This window comes from Dermochelys coriacea, chromosome 7 (assembly GCF_009764565.3).
Source record: "Dermochelys coriacea isolate rDerCor1 chromosome 7, rDerCor1.pri.v4, whole genome shotgun sequence".
Lineage (NCBI taxonomy): Eukaryota > Metazoa > Chordata > Testudines > Dermochelyidae > Dermochelys > Dermochelys coriacea.
Window position 1 is genome coordinate 43,179,925 of NC_050074.1, and position 22,561 is coordinate 43,202,485.

A 22,561-nucleotide genomic window follows, 5' to 3' on the forward strand; every position below is an offset into this window, starting at 1 on the left:
GAAGTAAACCCGGAAAAGAGGCTAGACCCATGTCGGGCAGTCCTAGATCTCCACCGGCCTCCAGGTCTCCGACTCAAGTCAAGCAGAGTAGCCCTTTCCATTTGGAGCAGGCCTCCCCAGATGTCCAGATGCCCTCTGGAGGCCCTGCAGGCTGCCTGGGATGTTATGTCCATGCCGGTACCAAGAGCACCACTGATGTCGGCTCCACGCTCCAGAGACAAGCCGCCGCTGGGATCTCAGCACTCGCTCCCAGCTTTGTACCAGCCTCAGTCAAGGGAACGTTCCCGAGGCCATTCGCCGCCCAGCGACTGTTCAGGACAAAGTCCACACGGATCGCCCTAGATTCCCACCAGACTGTCTGGTTGGGTTCCGTCCAACCGAGACTCTCGGCACCACTCCACCTTGAAGAGTTAATACCGACGGGACTGAGGCAGACTTTGCCAAAGGTCCTCGTCTCGGAGGAGTTATTGCAGCAGGTCACGGCACGGACGTCGATGCCATTCCCACTCAGAATCCTGCTCCAAGACCCCACCAAGGTATTGCCTCCACAGCCCCGGGCGTCGATTGCTGGCATCTCGCTGTTGCGGGTCTGCCCGTCGGAGCCGATCGCAGAGCAGCTGCTACCGACGGTACCAGTCCTTCGCATCGGGATCGCGGTCCTGTGGTCAGCGTTGCTCCCGGTACTGCCACTCCTCCCAATCCGGGGATAGCAGCAGCTCGTATGTCAGCCCAGCTTCCATTTGTAGTCGTCCATCAATGGGCCAGGCCAGCCAGGCCGAACAACCAGCTCCGCCAGTGCCACAGCCCCCGGTGGGGGCTCACTCAGTGGCCGGAGCCTCAGAAGGACCATCAGCCTTCCTCTCCAGACCTCTGAGGAAGGAGTCAGTGGTACGTACATCCTCGGCACCGTGCCCAGAGACCGACCAGGTAGTGGCCCCTCTGATGCTGGCGGACACCCAGAGTACCGCACCGGCCTCCTTGCCCTCCCTGGATGAGGTGATTACGGCCCCACCCCCCTCCATCCCACAGGAGGACTTCAGGGCCCACCAAGAACTCTTAAAGAGGGTGGCATCAAGCCTCCACCTCCAGGCACAGGAGCTGGAGGAGCCCTTGGACTCCCTGTTTAATATGCTGTCCTCTTTGGCACCGGGCAGGGTAGCCTTGCCTCTCCATGAAGGGGTGGCAAAAATTTGAAATGCCGTGTGGCAAACGCCGGCCTCGTTGGCCCCCATCTCTAAGAGGGCGGAATGCAAGTACTTTGTACCCACCAAGGGACACGAGTACTTATACACCCACCCAGCACCCAACTCTCTTGTGGTCGAGTCAGTGAACCACAGGGAACAGCAGGGTCAGCCAGCTCCTACCCCGAAAAATAAAGACTCACAGAGGCTGGACTCTTTTTTGGAAGAAAAATTTATTCATACTCGAGCTTTCAGTTATGAGTGGCAAACCACCAGGCTCTCCTGGGCTGGTATGAGTTCAATCTGGTGGGGCTCCCTGCCCAAGTTCGAGTACTTCCTCCAGGAGCATGATAGGAAGAAATTCAAAGCGCTGGTGGAGGATGATACAGCAGCTGCCAGGGAAACCCTGCAGGCAGCTTCAGATGTGGCAGACACAACCACAGGGTCCATGGCCTCCGCAGTGTCCCTGAGAAGGGTGTCATGGCTCCTGCTCTCTGGGCTGTCCAGCAAGGCACAGGCCTCCATGCAGGATCTCCCATTTGACGGCAAAGCTCTGTTTGCAGAACAAATGGATACAAAGCTGCATGGCATGAAAGACTCCTGCATGACCCTCCAGACTCTGGGTCTCTATGTTCTGGCTCCGGCTAAATTCACGTTTAGGCCACCCACCCAAAATATGAGGCCGCCTATAAGAAGTCACGGGACTATAAGAGGCGCCCTCAGAGGCAGTCTTGGCCTGCCCCCCAACCTGGATCCTCCAAGGGCAAGCAGGCAGGGAAAAGGAGTTTTTGACGGGATGCTCGGGGGTGCCCTGCCAGTTCTCATCAGCAATCCACCCTCAATAAAGCTTCCTTTCTCCAGTCAGTTGGGTGCTTTCCTCCTGGAGTGGTCACGGCTGACCTCAGACTGATGGGTCCTCAACACCATCTCCTGGGGCTATACCCTCCAGTTTACTTTCTTCCCTCCCAACCATCCCCCGTTCCTCCTGGGGGACCCCTCACACAAAGCTCTGCTCGAGCAGGAGGTGGGGCAGTTCCTGAGCCTAGGAGCAGTGGAAGTGGTGTCAGTGGAAGTATCGGCCTTCCATCCACCAGTGCAGGGTCACACGGTATTCTTCCATGCTATAAGTGGCCGTTCCTCAAGGTGGTCTCAGTTTTATACAGGCCAGGACATTTAGATACCTGTCTTTTTTTCCCCAAAGCTGCATAAGTTGGTGGAGGAGCGTAGGTTGCATCCCCTAGGCGTCAGGAGAGCACTAGCCTTCTACATTGAAAGGACCAAGCCATTCTGCAAGTCAACACAGTTGCTGCTGTGGCTGACAGGATGAAAAGTTGTCTGGTGTCCACTCAAAGAATTTCTTCTTGGATCACTGTCTGCATTAACTGCTGCTTCAATCAGGCAAAAGTGCCACCCCGGCAATTGTAACCACCCACTCAACCAGGGCGCAAGCCTCTGCGGCAGCTTTCCAAGCCCTGGTGCCTATCCAGGACATTTGCAGGGCAGCCACCTCGTCGTCCGTCCACACATTTACATCCCATTACACACTTACCCAGCAGACCCAGGATGATCCTGGCTTTGTTAGAGCAGTGCTGCAAGCCGCTAGACTATGACCTCCAAGCCCCCCTCCGAGGATACTGCTTGCAAGTCATCTAGAATGGAATCAACAGGATCAAGCACTCAAAGAAGAAAAAAGTTATCTACCTTTTCCTAACTGTTGTTCTTCAAGATGTGTTGCTTATGTCTATTCCATTACCCACCCTCCTACCCCTCTGTCGGAGTTGCCAGCAAGAAGGAACTGAGAAGGCGTAGGGTCGGAAGTGCATAATATGCCAGCAGATGAGCACAGCACTCAGGAGCGCCACAGCTGACCCTATGGATACCGCTAAGGCAAAAATCTCTGATAACTGTGCATGTGGGTGCACAAACACCTCGAATGGAATGGACATGAGCCACACATCTCAAAGAACAACCATTACAAAAAGGGAGGTAACTGTTTGTTTTTTCATCTTCTGTCACAGGTATTTTTAGTAAAAATCAGGGACAGGTCGCGGACAATAAACAAAAATTCACAGAAGCACACAACCTGTCCCTGACTTTTATTAAAATACCTGGGGAGTGAGGGGGCTTGCTGCTGCTCCAGCCTTTGGGAGGAGCTGATTCAACGCCGACCGCTGTTCCAGCAGTCCTGGGACTGGCTGCTGGTCAGCTGTTCCGGCGGCCCCAGGGCTGACCGAGAAGAAGTCACAGAGGTTCTGGAAAGTCACGGAATCCGTGACAGAATTGTAGCCTTACTTATTCATTCCTTAGAGGTACAAAGCATACAGAGGAAAGGCTACAAATAACTGAGGCCTAATTAATGGATCTTACCTATCCTTTTAGGACTAGATGCTAAGGCCCTGCTTAAAGACTGCCTGCCTGCAGCTCCTATTTTTCTCCTAGTCTATATGTCAGCCTCATATCCCAGTGACCAGTTCCCCCTCCTTTTCTGTCAGGGGAACTATTTTAGCTGCTTAGGGTCTTTTATGATCTCAGCCTTGGCAAAACAAATCCTGTTAAGTTTACTGGCACCTGAAAGTAGCATCTCGCGAATTTGAAGATGTATACCAGAGGCTGCCCTAAATGGGAGAACTGTGCATTCCCCCCTCTATAGCCTCCTTTAATTTAACTCCTGGCATGTAGGCAGGTTAATATCAAACAGATAACCTGAGAGGCATATAATATATTTTTTTTTTTAAAAAAAACACCTCCCTCATTTTCCAGAAACCCAGTGCAAATCCCTGAAATTTATGAATGAGTTATGCGAACAAACATAACAAAGCAAAGTCGTTCGTGTTTTAGTTCTAATTTAAATCCATAGCGTACTACTAAAAATACCCTAGTATCGTTTATTTTTAAAAAATGAAATGTTAAGTTTGTTTCCAATATTTCCATGCATTAGGGTTGTTTGATTCCTAGACTTTGACAAGCAATAGCAGTCTGGCTAGCCAGGATATTGATGGCATCTTCGCATAACCCTCTTGTATCTAAGTATTGCAATACATATGGTCTCCATGTGGGAGTCCTATTTATGAGGTGAATCTTGCACTATGGTAGACTAAATCAGAATTTCCTTGCTTTATCTGAGACTTTACCCTTAATGTGTTAACTTGCTATTTTCTGCTTTATTAGCTAACAGAGTGACTGACTGTCTCTAAATCTAACTAAAATGATCCATTATCTTCCAGTCACCTCCATTTCCTTCCCCACAATGGATCTCTCTAAGTAACAAAGCTTGACTAATTCCTTCTATTCTCCTCCCACCCCATCATTCACTGCTGCTGGGTGTGCTGTATCTATCTCGGACATCTGTAGTATCTAGAACCAGTAGTTCTCACAACAAAAATTTTGGTGGCCTCAAAGTGTGACCACCAACTCTTGCTGGTGGCCCTGCTGACTATTCTTCCTGAAATATTTAACTTCAGGAAAAACAAACAAATATGCACATACACACGTCCAAATCATTGTAATTTATTAAATCTTTTTGCAGACTCAATAATAAGAATACTGTACAGTTGTCTCTATTCTTTACTGGACCTAAACAGAACAGAAACACAAATAAGGTGCTCTGCAGGTTCTTGTGTTTTTTGTTGTTGTTTGTTTTGCTTTTTTGGTTGCTTTTTATAAAAGACTTGCTAGCTAGTAAGTCTGCTGCTGTGAAAAGTGATATTAACACACACAAATATCACTTTTCACAGCAGCAGACTGTGTCCTGGCAAGCCTGGGGACAAATTAAGCCTTGGATGGGAAGGATGGTAGCGGGAAAGTAGGGGACGGGGGGAATGCATGATGGGCTGGCGGGGGCCAAGGGCAATGTGGGGAGGTGAGCCCCTCACCCGGGGGTTGGAGCTCTGTGGCCAGAGCTTGCTGCCCGCCACTCCAGGGCTGGAGCCCCAACCCTACTGTCGCCAGGAAGGTGAAGAACTCGCTAGCTGCTTGCTCCTCCAGCATTTGCGTCTCAGGGCAGGAGGGTCCAACCCCTACTGGTGGCCTTGGGGGAGGGACCACTGCTTCCCACTTCCCTCCACCCCATCACTGCCCAGGAGGGTGTGGTTGCAAGAAATGCCCCTGGTGGCCATATGCAGCAATGGTGGCTGCATTTGAGAAACATTGATCTAGACACACATAACAAATTAGTAACTCAAGGTTACAGCAGAAGAGCACTTATTAATTGCATTACAAATTGTGCAAGGGGTGAACAATTTACCTTATTGTTTATTTTTGTAGGCTTATGTAATTGGCATCACTCAATACTTGATTTTTTGTAAGTAGGAAGTAAATGGCACTAAAATGCTCTTTTGTGTAGGACTTGTCTGATGTGAAAGAACGTTTTGCTTTAATTTTGAGTAACGCAAGCTACACAAAGATCATCAAAACTATCCAGCCATAAAAGTACACTTCGTCAAGCAAGGAGTAGACCGCCTTTGCCCTGTGAATTATACTAATTTTTATGCTTTCTGTTTCTAGTCTTGTCAATTTAAACACTTTGTTCTGCACAACTATGCTTTATTCTGCATACATTGACTTATTTATTTCAAAGTAGCAAGGGACAGAAGAAGTCAACTGCATTAAGTTTTGCATTTTCCTGAATCAGCCAAGATACCTAGGATTAAGGATTATTATTTGCTGGATGAATGACCATAATTAAGGACACCAGGATGATGAAAATAAGTGATATGGCCGTGAAAAAAGCTAATGCGGTCTTGGGATGCATCAGGTGAGGTATTTCCAGTAGAGATAAGGAGGTTTTAGTACCGTTATACAAGGCATTGGTGAGACCTCATCTGGAATACTCTGTGCAGTTCTGGTCTCCCATGTTTAAGAAGGATGAATTCAAACTGGAACGGGTACAGAGAAAGGCTACTAGGATGATCCGAGGAATGGAAAACCTGTCTTATGAAAGGAGACTCAAGGAGCTAGGCTTGTTTAGCCTAACCAAAAGAAGGTTAAGGGGAGATATGATTGCTCTCTATAAATATATCAGATGGATAAATTCCAGAGAGGGAGAGGAATTATTTAAGCTCAGTACCAATGTGGACAAAAAGAACAAATGGATATAAACTAGTCATTGGGAAGTTTAGACTTGAAATTAGACGAAGGTTTCTAACCATCAGAGGAGTGAACTTTTGGAATAGCCTTCCAAGGGAAGCAGTGGGGGCAAAAGACCTATCTGGCTTCAAGATTAAACTTGATAAGTTTATGGAGGAGATGGTATGATGGAATCACATGATTTTGGCAATTAATTGATATTTAAATATTCATGGTAAATAGGCCCAATGGCCTGTGATGGGATGTTAGAGGGGGTGGGATCTGAGTTACTACAGAGAATTCTTTCCTGGGTATCTGGCTGCTGAATCTTCCCCATATGCTCAGGGTTCAGCTGATCACTATATTTGTGGTCGGGAAGGAATTTTCCTCCAGGGCAGATTGGAAGAGGCCCTGGAGGTTTTTCGCCTTCCTCCTGTAGCATGGGGCACGGGTCGCTTACTGGAAGATTCTCTTTTTCTTGAAGTCTTTAAACCATGGTTTGAGGACTTCAATAGCTCAGACATAGGTGAGAGGTTTATCGCAGGAGTGGGTGGGTGAGAGTCTGTGGACTGTGTTGTGCAGGAGGTCAGACTAGATGATCATAAAGGTCCCTTCTGACCTTAATATCTATGAAGCTAAATATTTGCACATGATAAAAATCTGTAATCATTGATTATCAAAGTAGAGAAAACCTTGCAACTGAAAAAAGAAGTCTATTGCTTAGAACATAAGAATAGCTGTTCTGGGTCAGACCAATGGTCTTTCTAGCCCATATCCTGTTGTCTTAGAGTGGACAGTTCCTGAGGCTTCAAAGGAAATAAACAGAATAGGGCATTTATTAAGTGATCCATTCCCTGTCGTCCAATCCCAGATTCTGGCAGTCAGATGTTTAGGACACCCAGCGTATGAGGTTGCGTCCCTGACCATTTTGGATAATAGCCATTAATGTACCTATCCTCCATGAACCAATTGCTCTTTATGTGGCTGTCCCTAGGAATTTGATATGTTGAAGCATGTTTCTGAATAAAGAACTTCAATAGTATAAATTAATATTACACCTCCATATGCTGATCTACTTCTTAATTTTTTTATTTTTGTTACATTGGGAATCACTGATTTTCTTTAATTTTCTTTCAGTAAAACGCTTCAGAGAACCAAAGCATGAAAGACGTCCTTGGAGGATATGGTAAGTCTTTTTAATTATTAATAGCTCCTAGAATGTTTTTTATATCCTAGATGTTCAGCTCATGGAAAATGAAAGAATGATCATTTGCATATAATGTATACGCAAAAAGAAAAGGAGTACTTGTGGCACCTTAGAGACTTTGTCTCTAAGGTGCCACAAGTACTCCTTTTCTTTTTGCGAATACAGACTATATCAGGTTTCAGAGTAGCAGCCGTGTTAATGTATAATATGTGAAAGCACTTTAATAGTCAGATTTAAGGGAATACATGAGGAATGATGGACACAAATCTGACATCAGGAATCATAACATTCAAAACTGGTAGGAGAACACTTCAACCTCTCTGGCCACTCAGTAAAAGATTTAAGGGTGGCAATTTTGCAACAGAAAAGCTTCAAAAACAGACTCCAACGAGAAACTGCTGAGCTTGAATTAATATGCAAACTTGATACCATTAACTTGGGTTTGAATAGAGACTGGGAGTGGCTGGAATCTATTTCCCTAAGTTAAGTATCTTCACACCTTATGCTAAAATAAATTTGTCTCTAAGGTGCCACAAGTACTCCTTTTCTTTTTGTGAATACAGACTAACACGGCTGCTACTCTAAACCTCACACCTTCTTGTCAACTATCTAAATGGGCCATCTTGATTATCACTACAAAAGTTTTTTTTTTTCTCCTGCTGATAATAGCTCATCTTAACTAATTAGCCTTTCACAGTTTGTATGGCAACTTCCAACTTATCTGTGCGTGCGTGTGTGTGTGTGTGTGTGTGTGTGTGTGTGTGTATATATATATCTATATATCTATCTTACTATATGTTCCATTCTATGCATCCAATGAAGTGGGCTGTAGCCCATAAAAGCTTATGCTCTAATAAATTTGTTAGTCTCTAAGGTGCCACAAATATTCCAGTCATTATTTTACTGTACGTTTTTCCTGTTTGTTCTGTCTTACTACATACCCCTTTAGAAATCTTATTCTAAATGCTAAACATAAAAAAATATTTGTGTGAAAGCTTGAGGTATCCTTTTAAAAGTAGCTGTTTTACTCCCTTTTCTGTACACCGAACTAAATCTTCTCTAAAATATGCCTGTGCAGATCCTTCTTGAGGCTTTGGGATCCATGTATTTAATTGAAGGCGGAATTTGGCCCATAATGTTGAAAAGCAGAATGTCTTGTTAAAGCTTGGTAAACTTGGACTCTTAGCTGATGTGTGGGTTCATATAAACACTATTCAAAATACCCCCAAAATGTCTTTTTCCTTTGTCATCTGTTTTTTCATTTATTGACATGCCTAATATTTCTTAAAGAAAAGGCTTTAAAATGAAATTAAACCACAAAAATATCAGGAAAAATACTAAGTCATTCAAAAGTAAATGGGGTCTTAAATTACAGGCCAAATTTTCAAACTTGGATGCTAAAAAATTTGTTTAGGCATCTAAATAGAACTATTTTTTAAAGGTACCTTTTTGTAAATTGAAATCTAAATAAGTACCTGGACATGGCTTTTCAGTAGTACTGAGCAGAAACAACTGCTGTTTGAAAACAGCTAAGGTTACACCTTTAAAAATTAGGTCCCAGATATTTTTTGGCATCCAAGCTTAAAAATGTGACCCAACCATTCTGAATACATATACTACCTAGTGTAAACAGTTTTATTTTTAACATATGCCAGACAAAACTATCTAAAATGAACACCAAGACTGGCCAATTTAGAGAACCTATCTGATCTTCATGAAAGAAGTTGACACTGGTTGTAAGTAAATTCCTTGCTGCTTGTTGTTAGAGTAAATTTTCTAGCTGCATTACATGTAACTGGAATTCTCTGCTCTTGTGTGAGCATCAGATTTAATTAGAAGATGTTAACATTATCTTGTGTAACTTCACTGTTTGATCCAATGATCAACATGCAGCTATTCAGCAGTTGAAGTTGGTAATAAATTCTGTATTTTTATATGCTGTTTGTTTCATCATATGATCCTAGAGAACTGTTTTGTAGAGTTTTAACTCATTATTTGGTTGCCTATGAAATACTGACTTAAAGCAAACTTCAGTTGAGTTATGATTGAAAGAAGCCAGTCTGGTCCTCTCCATCAGCCAGCATGGGAATAGTTTGACTTCAGTAAGTATCGTATACCTGGTGGAACCTGCATCCAAAGGATCATGACTTACCTTCTGAAAATGAATGTAGTGCATTCATTATATATAATTTCCCCTTCTTATCTATCAGTCTTCGTTGTGCAAAGGTCACCAGATACATTAGTATGCTCCTTCAGCCTGCTTACAGCTTGAGAACAGAACCAGATCTGTCATTCACTGGCAGCCGGGGAATGTCGTATCCATTGAAGCTCCCTTCAGTTTTATCTGCCTCCACAGTGACATGTGACTCAGCCCCATCTTCTGCTCAGAGCTTTTCTAAGAGAAATTTCAACTTTCTATTTAAAATTTCTATATAATATTTTGGCTCAATAACTTGTCCATCTAGTTTCCAGCAGTGTCTTGGGCTTGCATTTGCCTTTGGAAAGACTGTCCTCTTAGTGCTGCTTCTTCTTGGGAGGCATTTGCAACAGCTGTTGTCTTTGCAGGTATCAGGAGATAAGTTAGGCCAAGGGAAAACCATTGGCAAAAGGGAAGATCTTGGCCTCCTGCATCATCTCTCTCCCTGCAATCAAGTGTCTCGTTGAGGAGGTTAGCCAGCTCTGTGGGAAGAATACAGTTCCCCCACAACCCAGTCTGGGCACAAAAGAAACTAGGCTGGATTGGAGAGGCCAAAAGAGATGCACGGTATGTCTGCTCTGCACCTGGGAGGTGTGATTGCATCTTGTGTAAGCATACCTGAGCTAGCTTCAATCTAGCTAGATCAAAGTTAGCTTGAACAACGATGGGAGTGTAGCCATGCAAGCAGGGACAGCAGCAGAGGCTAGCCTCCTAAGTACAAGGACTGGGTACATATCCAAGTGGCTAGCCTGTTCTTCTGCCCCTTAGCTTTGATCTAGATACATCAGTCTTGTGTGGACTTGTACAAGATGCAATATCATATCTTCATTGTAGTGTAAATGTACCCTCAGGCACAGTCTCCACAGCCCAGGCAGGGTTGCCTCTGCCTCCCTCCTGCAAGTAGGAAAGGAGGCAGGCAAGATTGGGAAAAACTGGCTTACAGGCAAGTGACTATTCTCCCATATTGTCAGGGAGTCACTATTTCTAAATGGGGAAGATTTTTTGCCTGAACTATGGCCTCCTTACTATACAGGCCCTTCCATTAAACTCACTAAGTGCCCTCACATGCTTTCATAAGCAGTACTAACATGGGTGGGCAGTATTGCAAGTATGAGCTCTCAACTAGAAATCCTATGACATAAGGGTGTCTTGCTGAAAAAGATAGCAGGACACTTCTTTCATGTAGGTATATGGGGCCTTCATCACTGAGATCAGATGCTCATGCAAATCAGTCCCCAGCTCTTATTGCTACAATGGGAAACTTTATGGGAAGTTGAGGTTATTCAGAGTAATCAGAAAAGTAGACGTACAATCTTGGCTTCTGCCAGACTCTGTCAAAAGAAATTCCCATTTTTACATCCCAGAGACAACTATTCCTTTTTGTATATGGATGTCACCATTTTTCAGCTTCGATCATTACCCCACAGACAGCTTTCTTTTTGCATATGGATGTCACTGTTTTGTTTGATTTTGATCATTACCACTTCTTCTGGCTAGTGCTTCCAGTTCTCTTCCAGGATCAATGTAGTATTAATACCAGCTTTAAGGAAGAAGAAAATTCAATTTTATCTCTGCCTGGACAGTTTTACTGATCAGGGCTTTGTACAGAGAGACCTGAAAAATCAGCACACTGTGATATTGTTCTTGGAGTACCTTGGATTCAGATAAAAACAAACATACAATGTCAGAGAAGTCAGTCAGAGGCCTGGCCTTAGGGTGAATGCTGTCAGGTACAAAGTCTCTTTTCAACAAAATATTAATAGAAGATGAAGATGGCCATAAAGGAAAAGTGGTGTCATGGAAGAAACTGCAGTTTTGTTGGAGCGTACTGGGAATGCTGATCTCATGCATAAACATGCATCAATGAACATACAAGACCTGTCCAGTAATTCCTGCAGTCCCCTCTGCATTATCACATTGGCTGTGGAGATCAAGGTTCTATTGTATACTCTCTTCTCTCTCAGGAACAATGGAAAAGTAGGAAGGCGCATAGGCCACAGGGCACTTCATTTCAGTTTCCAGATGCTAGGTCACCATTGTAAATCAGTTTGACCTGGTGACCACGTGGCATCTGGAAACAGCAGTAGTCCTCTTTGTGCACCATGTGAGATGTTGAGTGACCTCTCACAAAGCTTGGCAACGTCTTTCCTATATGACTTCCCACCTGTTCTGCTGCTAGCCAAGATCATACAAAAAGATAGGAAGCATCAAAAAAGTGGAAGTCTGTTTATTCCTTACTGGCTGAAGACTATGGCTTTGAGGCCTGATTAACCTAGTCTTCATTGGATCTTCTGATGTTTCTATCTCATAATGAAGTAAGCTTGATCTCCCTTAATGTTTGGTATCAGCTGAGGCTGATGTGAATCAGGTGCTATTCTAGAAATTAGGAATTGCAATGAGCTTCAGCACTTTAAAATGTTGTTTCCAGTGACGAATCCTAAACTTTAAAGTAATTGAAAATCTAAAACTCTTTGCTTCCCACATACTAGAAATTAATCTGGAGCTGAAATTCCTAGTAGGTGCCCCTCAACAAGTAGTTTTCTATTTTTAAAACACAACATCTAGTTCCTAAACTTCCCAGCTGATGTGTGTGGTACTTATTGGTGCTGATGAGGTCGGTAACTTGCTGTTTTCTCCTTTCCTACATTTGACTCCCTGCATCTGGTGCTGAAGTTGAGAGAATAGAGCTAAGGGACAAGAAAACCAGGAAGGGGACAAGAATACAGGGCAAGAACACTGTTGGGTCTTTAAAAAGGAGAATTTTTTTTAATTAATGCAAAAAACCAGCAAAGGAAACAATAGACAATGAAAGGTTTCAGAGTAGCAGCCGTGTTAGTCTTTATTCGCAAAAAGAAAAGGAGTACTTGTGGCACCTTAGAGACTAACAAATGTATTTGAGCATAAGCTTTCGTGAGCTACAGCTCACTTCTGTACAGCCACAGCTGTAGCTCACGAAAGCTTATGCTCTAATAAATTTGTTAGTCTCTAAGGTGCCACAAGTACTCCTTTTCTTTTTGCGAATAGACAATGAAAGAAAAGGAGAAAAATATTAAGTAACAAAAGGAGAGAACAGAGCTCATCCAGATTCTGTTTTGATTCATGTTTCCCATACTTAGTGATGTGAATAAAATGTGTACTGACCCCTCTAATTTTGTGCAGAAGAAAAGAGAATGTTCTTGATCTGGACTCATTGACCGAATCTGCACCTAGTGTAAAGGACTCGTATTTTTAAAACTTGCCATAGTGACGGGATCTTTTTTTCTAAATTAGTTTGCTACTTGGCAGTAATATTTGATGTATAACTTGCATTGTAATTTAATTGAGACAAGGCGGATGAGGTAATATCTTTTATTGAGCCAGCTTCTGTTAGTGGAAGAGACAAGCTTTCGAGGAAGAAGAGCTCTGTGTAAGCTTGAAAGCTTGTCTATCACCAAAAGAAGCTGGTCCAATAAAAGATACTACTTCACCCACCTTCTCTCGCTATTAATGGCCAGTCTGTTTGATTTATTTGGAGGTGGTGGGGTGAGAGGAAAGTGCAGGTGTTAGAAGACAGTTGAGCATGTTTTTATTTTCTGCTCCTACCTGTGCTGCTGACTCCTTGCTAGAGGAGGAGGAAGTAACAGCAACACACACATCCTGTACAAGTACTATATAGAAACAAACACTGTCTTCATTGCAAAGCTTCTGTTGGACTACATTTTATTTAAAAAAAAAAACAGGGAGCAAGAACTGCTGCTGAATGAAATGGTGAGCAAAAGAAGTTCCTTGTTCAAGTTACCTTTTCAGGAGGAAGAGCTCTGTGTAAACTCGAAAGGTTGGCGCTCTCACCATCAGAAGTTGGTTCAATAAAAAAAATATTACCTCACCCCTCTTGGTTCTCTAATATCCTGGGATCAACATGGCTACAACAACACGGCATTCAACAATGGAAGATATTGTAAATTAATTGACATTCAGTATAGCCATTTACTTCCAGACTAAAATAATCAACATCAGCTTTTTAATAAACTAGACTTTAGATAAAGGGAGCATTATCTAGCTGTTAAAGTGCAGAACTAATGGCCAGGTGATCTGAATTGTATTCCTCGCTCTGCCACAAACCTACTATAAATGCATAAATAAAAAATAAAAAAATATTTCTAGCAAGACTGTGCTATATTTGTTTATAAAATTCTATTAAACTCTTTACTGTTACTGTAATGCTATTCTGTAATCTACACAAAATACTAGCAGCGTCTCCCCACTGCTTAAATTATAACAGAAGGAGGTGTTAGTGAAGTTTCATGTTATAAAGAACTTGATTATTCAGAACAAGTACATTACAAAGTACAAATTTAAAACTGCACTTTGTCAGAAATGAATGTTATGACTTGGTAATTTGAAAAAGTCCATAATTAGTACTGGGCTCTGACTAATTAGTATGAATTAGCAAGGTTCTGCTATATTTTGATTGTTTAATGTAAGTACTTTTCAAAATCCAATCCTTTTTATTTTATACAGGTTTTTAGATACGTCCAAACAAGCCATAGGGATGTTGTTCATACACTTTGCAAATGTGTATTTATCAGACCTAACTGAAGAGGACCCTTGTTCACTGTGAGTGCTGTGCATTTGAGTAAACTATCCTTTAGGGAAATATCTTTTCTGAGATTCATTGACAATTTAATTGGGGGTTGATGGTTGGAAAAAGAATCTGAGGAACTATATGAGGGGTTTTTGAAAGTTCACATTTTAAGAATAACTAATGGATGATCAGAATTCTGGTATCACTTCCTTGTCACTGTGAATCATTGAGAGGCAATTGAGTGTCCTGACACCTTGGATTGAGGGGAGAAAGCACCTTGTATCTCCAAGGAAACATCACCCCGCCTACACACACACCCACACACACACACACACCGCTCCTCTCTTGCCAAATGAGTGTATCATTAATAAGGATATGATTTAATCATGGAGGTCACAGATTCGGTGACTTTAACAAACCTCTGTGACTTCTTCGGCTTCAGCCCCTGCAGCTGTGCCGTGGGCTGGGATCATCAGTCCTTTTTCCCCCCCCACCCCCTCGTTTTTTTAGGAAAATTCAAGGACAGGTTGTGGGCTTCTATGAATTCTTGTTTATTGCCCACGACCTGTCCGTGACTTTTACTAAAAATAACTGACAAAATCTTAACCTTAATCATTAAATACCACATCCTAACAGAAGGAAAGGTTGTAACACAAGGCTGTTGACGGGGGAGGGAGGAGGTGGTCAAGGAGGTAGGGGATCCTAGAGAGCTAAGAAAATCTACTATGGTTCCAATAAGTATCATGCATAAACACTCCAAAAATCTTACATTAATCCAGTCAGGCATGAATATTAAGTCAGAGTGGTGTCTGAGGATATTTTGTAATGGCTTTCCTGTCTATTTTTTTAAATGCTTGTTTGCTATTGCAGTATTACTTTCACTGTTAATGCTGAAAAATGTTGCTCTGCATGTAGGAGGCTAATTCAGAAAACATTAATTTTGCAATATTATGCTCTGAGCATTTGACTATGCATATAAATTCCATTATGTTAATTCTGAAGATTTATGTCTTTGAGACAATTTTGAGCTCCTGAGTCTTTACCAGCAGCTACAGAAGGAAATGGAGGAGACTTTGGGGTCTTTCTTGAAATGCGCTCCTGCCCAACAGCTTACTCTTCTGGTAATGGGTGCTGTAAAACCACTTTTAACAGTATATAATTTTGGACCTGCATTCAGTGGAATCCGATGAAATGAGCTGTAGCTCACAAAAGCTTATGCTCAAATACATTTGTTAGTCTCTAAGGTGCCACAAGTACTCCTTTTCTTTTCACCTAAACTGAGTCATTTTTAACTTCTGGGAGTGCAAAAAGGCATCAAGAAACTTGTACTCAGAATTCAGGGAGGTGCAAGTTAAAAACCCTGAACATGATTTTAAATACCTTAACATAAGGAGGATTGTAATTTAAACACTTAATTAGAAAGGAGCAAGCAAATGCACTATAACATAGCCTACTAGATATTTTCCCACTCTTCGGACTGCAGTGACCTCTTGTGGTCTTTGGAATAAAGTGGTTTGTGTTAGCGATACTTGTGTTGCTTGTTGGTTCCTCTGCTAAACACTTACAAATTGATTATATGGTCCTTTTAATCATAATTTTGAAGCAGACTTGTGTTAACATTTTAAAAAAAATTATTATGGAAATACCAATTCTGCACAAAAAGCTGTGTGTGTAAGACTTGGGTGCAAAATGGCATGTCAACAGAAGTTTTGCTTTCATTTTATATTCTTGCTGAGCCTCTTCTGAATCCCAAAACTGGTGTTGAGGCTCAGAACTGTTCAGTTTGGGAGACTACCATTTTATCCCTTTACACGCTACCTCCTCTTTCTAATAGTACCCATTTCACCACCACAGCCCTTTTCTTCCAATCACTAGAGCAGGGGTGGGCAAACTTTTTGGGTCGAGGGCCACATCAGGGTGGGGAAATTGTATACAAGGCTGGGGCAGGGGGTTGGGGTGCAGGAGGGAGTGCAGGGTGTGGGAGGAGGTGCGGTGTGCAGGAACAAGCTCAGGGTAAGGGACTGAGGCAAAGGAGGGATGTGGGTGTATGAAGGGGCTCGGAAGGGGGTTGGGGTGCAGAGGGCAGGAGGGGGCTCAGGGCAGGGGGTTGGGGCAGGGAGTGTGTGAGGTGCAGGCAGGGGGCTCAGGGCAGGGAGTTGGCGGGCAGGGTGCAGGAGGGGTTCAGGCTCCGGCCCGGCGCCGCTTACCTAAAGTGGCTCCGAGGTGGCAGAGGTGGGCACCAGGACCAGGGCAGGCTGCCTGCCTGCCCACCTGCCCTGGCCCCACGCCGCGCCGCTCCGGGAAGTGGCCAGCACCATGTCCCTGCGCGGTCCCTGGCGGGGCGCGGGCACAGGGCTCCGCGTGCCGCCCTTGCTGCACCTCCAGGTACCTCCCCTGAAGCTCCCATTGGCCAGGGTTCCCCGTTCCCGGTCAATGGGAGCTGCAGGGGGTGGTGCCTGGAGGCAAGAGCAATGCATGGAGCTCTCTGCCTCTTCCCCCCTCCCCTTCCCACCCGGGCCGCAGGGACTACAGGCCGTAGTTTGCCCACCCCGCACTAAAGAGTGCCAATAGCTTCCTCTGAGACACCAGTTTTCCTCCTGCAAATGTGCAAGTAAAACAGACAATGTTGTCACCCTTTGTACTTGTGCACACCATCCACGTGGAAGCAAGAATCCCAGGTAGCAGTACAAAGAGGACCATCAAGACCCCTGACTGGCTTCAAGTATTCATGTTAAAAATTTTCAACTCAACGTGGCCTTTAAAAGAACAGTTTAATGTCATGTCACTGGTAGCACCTGAGCTGTTACCTTGCTCAACCAAGAGTGATTAGCAAACGAGATACATTGACTTACAAGATGTTCTGGGGACATTCTGGTGAAGATGTAACTCATGATTCACTTAAATTCCATAATCCCTTTAGCTTTTGGTGTATACCATACAGCGAAGTTTCTTTTAAAACAATATAACAATAGAGTAGCAACTATATAACGATTGAAATAGTTATATATATTAAAAAGAAAAGGGGGTTTAGACAGTTTTTCTGAAGATACGTACAATTACCTTATTCAGAATGGTTATATACAGTAATTGACTTGGTGGAATTAAATCAGTCCAGTCTAATGTTTGGTGGAATTACTTTAAATTTGTATTCTATAGTTATTACACCATACATATTTTGTATTCAGCACTGGGCTGTTCATAGCTTGGTCTACAAGCGTTTCTTTTCAGTAGAAAAACTGATTGCTTCAGCATCTCACGTACGTAAGAGCTGTGCCTTCTTTAACATCCACATGCAGCAAGTCCATATTTTCCATGACTGGAATGAGTGTGATTTTTTTTTTTCATTTTGAGCTGTTTTCCAAGCTATATAAGAAACAAGGTGTATTTAAAATAAAATGTTGTTCTCTGGCTCCACTTAAAAAACGTCTTTCCAAATAGTGAAATGAGAGTGGGAAGATGAAGTTGGTTTTAACTTGAGGACATAAAATGCAAATTGGAGTTTGTACACAGAAATACATGGAGCTTCATTTAACTTGAAGGACAAACACTATTAATGGGGTAGTTATAAAACTATTTAAAATCTTGGATAAGAAATGGGAGCAAATACATAACTGTTCAAGTTTTTAAAATCTCATAGTGATGCTGGCCTTTTAGAGAGGCAAGCAAATTTACCCTTTGTTAGTTGCAGTAATATGATACCCGCTAACTCTAGGGGAAAAAATCATGCTCATGATTTTCTCTTCTGTACTTTCTCCCCCCTTCCAGGTACCTTATAAACTTCTTGCTGGATGCCACTTTAGGGATGCTGCTAATCTACACTGGTGTGCGTGCAGTCAGCAGCATTGTGGAATGGCAGCAATGGGAGTCCCTTCGCTTTGGTGAATATGGTAAATATTTCTGTTCTTGCAACTAAATGAATTGAAGAGTAGAGCCTTGCAGTAACACTGCACTTGCTTTTAAAGATGGTCAGTTAAACGTTATTACACAAACAGTTGTGTAATAGTCAAGTCTAACACTTGACTTGCAGCCTGTGACAGACCCAGACTGGTTGGATTCAGGAGTTTGATAGAAGGAAAACACACTGGATGAATAGTTTTCTGTTTCCTGAGTGACCAGGGCAGAGGCTACTGCGTAGCAGTCAGGAAGGTGCTAGAAGCAATTAATTCAGGCAGACTCCATAAGACACCTGGAACCAATTAAGAACTGATTAGAAGCACTCAAAGGAAACTGGCTAATCAGATCACCTGAAGCCCGTTTAGAACTGTCTGGGACGCCGGCTGCTAGGAGCTGAGAGTAGGAAGGTGTGTTGTGGGAAGACTGGGAGAAAGAAGGTATACAGCAAAAGACCCGGGAGAACAAGCATGGTCAGGTACCAAGGAGAGTGCTAGGAGGGGCCATTTGGGGAAGTAGCCCAGGGAAGGGCTATAGCTCCAGTAGTATAGGAAAACTACCAGTTTCTGCTGCCAATTAGGGTCCCTGGGCTGGAACACGGAGAAGAGGGTGGGCGTGGGTTCCCCCCAGTCTCCTCACACACAAATGCTCTCTGAGAAGGAAGACGGGGACTAAAGAGGGTTCTTACACCAAATCTGTTGACTGGCCAGTGATGGTGACTCAGTAAGCTGTAACCCACCCCTCTAGGAGGGGAGAGAGGCTACATTGAGAGTCACAGCAAGCCTCTGAGGCAACCACCTAGAAGCGCAGGACCCCACGAGGCAAGGCTGGTACTCTGGCACAGCTGGTGTGAAAAGTGGGATTCTTGGTCGCAACACGGCAGGGTGGGAGGGGGGGGGAAAGGGTGCACCGGGGAGTTGGTTGTTTTTTTTGTTTTTTTTAAGGGTCAGTGTGCCCTCACCACAATGGAGGAATTGGTGAAAGCTCTGGTACAAGCCATGGCAACCCAGCAGGAGGCTACCCGGATACAAGGGATGGTAGTGCAGGAATCTACCCAATTACAACAAGAAACCAACCAGTTGTTAGTGAACCAAGCCACCCAAGATCGAGCTCTCCTCTGAGAGGTAGTGGACCAACTAAAGACTCTCCCCAACCAAACCGAAGGGCCTGGAGAGACACAAACTCCAAGGGCAGCAGGCTGTCTACCAAAAATGATGGCCAGGGATGACATCTCCTGTCTTTTGAAAGAATTGCTCAGCATCAGGCATGGCCACAGGACCAGTGGGCCAGTATTCTCGCCCCCTTTCTGTGCGGAGAAGCCTGGAAGGCCTATTTTGATCTGCCTGCCAGGGATGCAGCTAGCTACCCCTGGCTGAGGACAGAGTTCCTGGCCTGATCGGGATGATGGCAGCCGTATGGGCCCAGAAGTTCCATGATTGGAAGCATCAGCAGAGCAAGCTACCAAGGTCTCAGCTGTTCGATCTGATGCACCTTGCTCGGAAGTGGGTACGGCCTAAGGCATGCAGCTCAGAGAAAGTTTTGGAGATGTTGGTCATAGACCAATTATGTGGAGACTACCGCAAGACCTTTGTACATGGGTAGGCAAGCACAACCCATCCACCTACGATGAAACAGTCGTGCTGGTAGAGAGACGATTGATGGCCAGGGAATTGACCCATCTACCTAGGGAAGGCCCCGTATGAGGCAAGTGACTAACGCCAACCCCAGGGGTTCAGGTGACCAGACACCCCAGGACCCTTAGGTGGAAGAAGAGAGAGTCCGAAGACCAGATGGGACTCCAGGAGGACGGGAATGGATTGGGTGGGGGAAACCCCAAGGCTAAACCTCCTAATCCACGGGATAGGAGAAGCAATTGTAGGTGTTATGGGTGTGGAGAGCTTGGGTTATGCATAGCAGCCAGTGCCCCAACCTCAAAGAGCCCATGCAGTGTAATCTTGGGGACTGGAGTGGCCCATGCTCCCTCCTCAACTTTGTGGGGGTCGCAGTCACTCCCCACAAATATACAAGGCCAGTAAAAGTGGATGGGGTAGAAACCGTGGTGCTCATAGATTCGGGAGCACTATCACCCTGATCTCAGGTAAATTAGTAAAGCTCAGCAAGTTAACACAGGCTAAACACACAGGGGTAACGTGTCCCTGGGACTGTTAGCTACTACCCCATCATACCAGTAAAGCTAGAAGTTCAGGGAAATGTCACTAGGTGAAAGTAGGGGTGGTCCCACACCTCCCCTATCCTGTGCTCATCAGAAGAGATTTTTCCCAGGTTTGGAAACTTGCTCCCAGTGGAGGGGTGGGAGGAAGAGGAGCTCCCCGAACTGAGGGAGGCCTCCACAGCAGAATGTTGTCCCCCTGTGTTCACGGAAGTATACCAGGAACTATTCCCCACCCACGGGGGAGGCTGGAAGACAAAAAGGGAAAGAGAGGCTGCCAAGGCCTTGGGTACCCAAATCCTGCTACAAGGACAAAGGGCCGCCTGTGCAGACGAGCAGAGTTGGGCTATTAAAAGGAAGGACCCCGAGATGCAGGCAGGTTCAGAAACTGGTTCCAACCCCAACCCCACAGAGCCAGTGAGAAGGTAGAAGAAGATCCCTCAGAGTTCCAGCTCATAAGTCCCAGGAGGGCAACTTTTGGACGGGACCAGGTAGAGGACTCAAGGTATGAAGTGCAGGAAGGAGGTGGCCGAGATAGATGGGGTACCCTTAGCAGGAAAAACTCGTACTTCATAATCAGGAAGGACCTCCTGTACCGGGTCATGCACATGCAGGACCAAAGTTACACCAGCTCCTAGTACCCTGAAAACACCAGAGGGCAATATTAAACCTTGCCCGCAGTCAAGGACACCTGGGTGTGGAGAAAACCCAGGTGCGAATCTTGCTCAGGTTCTTCTGGCCGAGGATATATGAGGATGTCCGGCAGTACTACACCTCCTGTCCTGAATGTCAATTGCGCAGCCCTCCTCCGCATCTAAGAGGCCCTTTGGTACCACTGCCGATCATTTAAGTTCCATTTGAGCGGATCGCCATGGATCTAGTGGGGCTGCTAGAGAAGATGACCCGAGGCCACCAGTATGTGCTTGTCATCCTAGACTGTGCAACCAGGTATCCAGAAGCTGTTCCCCTACAAAACACGGCCTCCAAGAGCACTGTAAAGAACTTGTGGAAATCTTCACCTGGGTAGGGCTACCAAAGGAAATCCTCCCGGACCAAGGAACACCATTCATGTCCAAGCTAATGAAGGACCTGTGTTTCCTGCTCCATGTCCGGACCCTGCGGACCTCGATGGTCTGATGGAAAGATTTAACCAGACCCTCAAGGCCTTGATTAAAAAAAAGGTGGTAAGCAAGGATGGGAAAGATTGGGACAACCTACTACCGTACCTCATGTTCACCATCCATGAAGTTCCCCAAGCTTCCACCAGATTCTCCCGCTTTGAGCTATTGTATGGACGCCACCCCTGAGGCATGTTGGACGCACCCAAGGAAACTCAGGAGGAGGAACCCAGTGAGGGGAAGAATGTAATAGAGCATGTGCTACAAATGAGGGACCAGATAGCCTGGGTCACTCCCATAGTGAGGGAGCACCTAGAAAAGGCCCAAGAGGCCCAGCGGGCTTACTATAACTGTCAAGCCAAAGTTTGGCAGTTTCAACCTGGCGACCGAGTAGTGGCACTAGTACCTGTGGCAGAAAGTAAGCTATTGGGCAATTGGGAAGGCCCCTACGAAATAGCTGAACCCGTGGGGGGGGGGTAAAATTACAAGGTGCGACAACTGGGACATTGAAAACTAGAGCAAATATACCATGTCAACCTTCTGAAACCCTGGCATGCCTGAGAGGCATGTGCAGCTGTCAGAGAAGACCCGTACCCAGTGGACAAAATCCCAGAACAGGTGAGGGTGTGTCCCAATTTAACGCCAGTCCAGAAGAAGGAGGTATTTGAGATGATCATCCAGATGTATTCTCGAAAAAGAAAAGGAGTACTTGTGGCACCTTAGAGACTAACAAATTTATTAGAGCATAAGCTGTCGTGAGCTACAGCTCACTTCATCGGATGCATTTGGTGGAAAAAACAGAGGGGAGATTGATATACACACACAGAGAACATGAAACAATGGGTTTATCATACACATTGTAAGGAGAGTGATCACTTAAGATAAGTCATCACCAGCAGCGGGTGGGGGGGGGGGGGGGGAAGGAGGAAAACCTTTCATGGTGACAAGCAAGGTAGGCTATTTCCAGCAGTTAACAAGAATATCTGAGGAACACTGGGGGGTGGGGTGGGATGGGAGGGAGAAATAACATGGGGAAATAGTTTTACTTTGTGTAATGACTCATCCATTCCCAGTCTCTATTCAAGCCTAAGTTTAATTGTATCCAGTTTGCAAATTAATTCCAATTCAGCAGTCTCTCGTTGGAGTCTGTTTTTGAAGCTTTTTTGTTG

At 44.7% G+C, this 22,561-nt stretch overlaps 1 protein-coding gene across 3 annotated transcripts in view; it reads left to right on the forward strand.

Annotated features, from left to right (window-relative positions):
- Positions 1–22,561, forward strand: part of LOC119858626 (store-operated calcium entry regulator STIMATE-like) — a 106,885-nt gene that overhangs the window by 58,929 nt on the left and 25,395 nt on the right. For 2 of the 3 annotated variants that reach the window (XM_038409675.2, XM_038409677.2), the window contains exons 2-4: positions 7,383–7,431; positions 14,150–14,245; positions 17,979–18,100. In XM_038409675.2, the coding sequence (XP_038265603.1) occupies positions 7,383–7,431; positions 14,150–14,245; positions 17,979–18,100 (267 nt within the window). The remainder of the gene's footprint in view (positions 1–7,382; positions 7,432–14,149; positions 14,246–17,978; positions 18,101–22,561) is intronic. The other variant, XM_043518516.1, reaches the window with a different exon arrangement.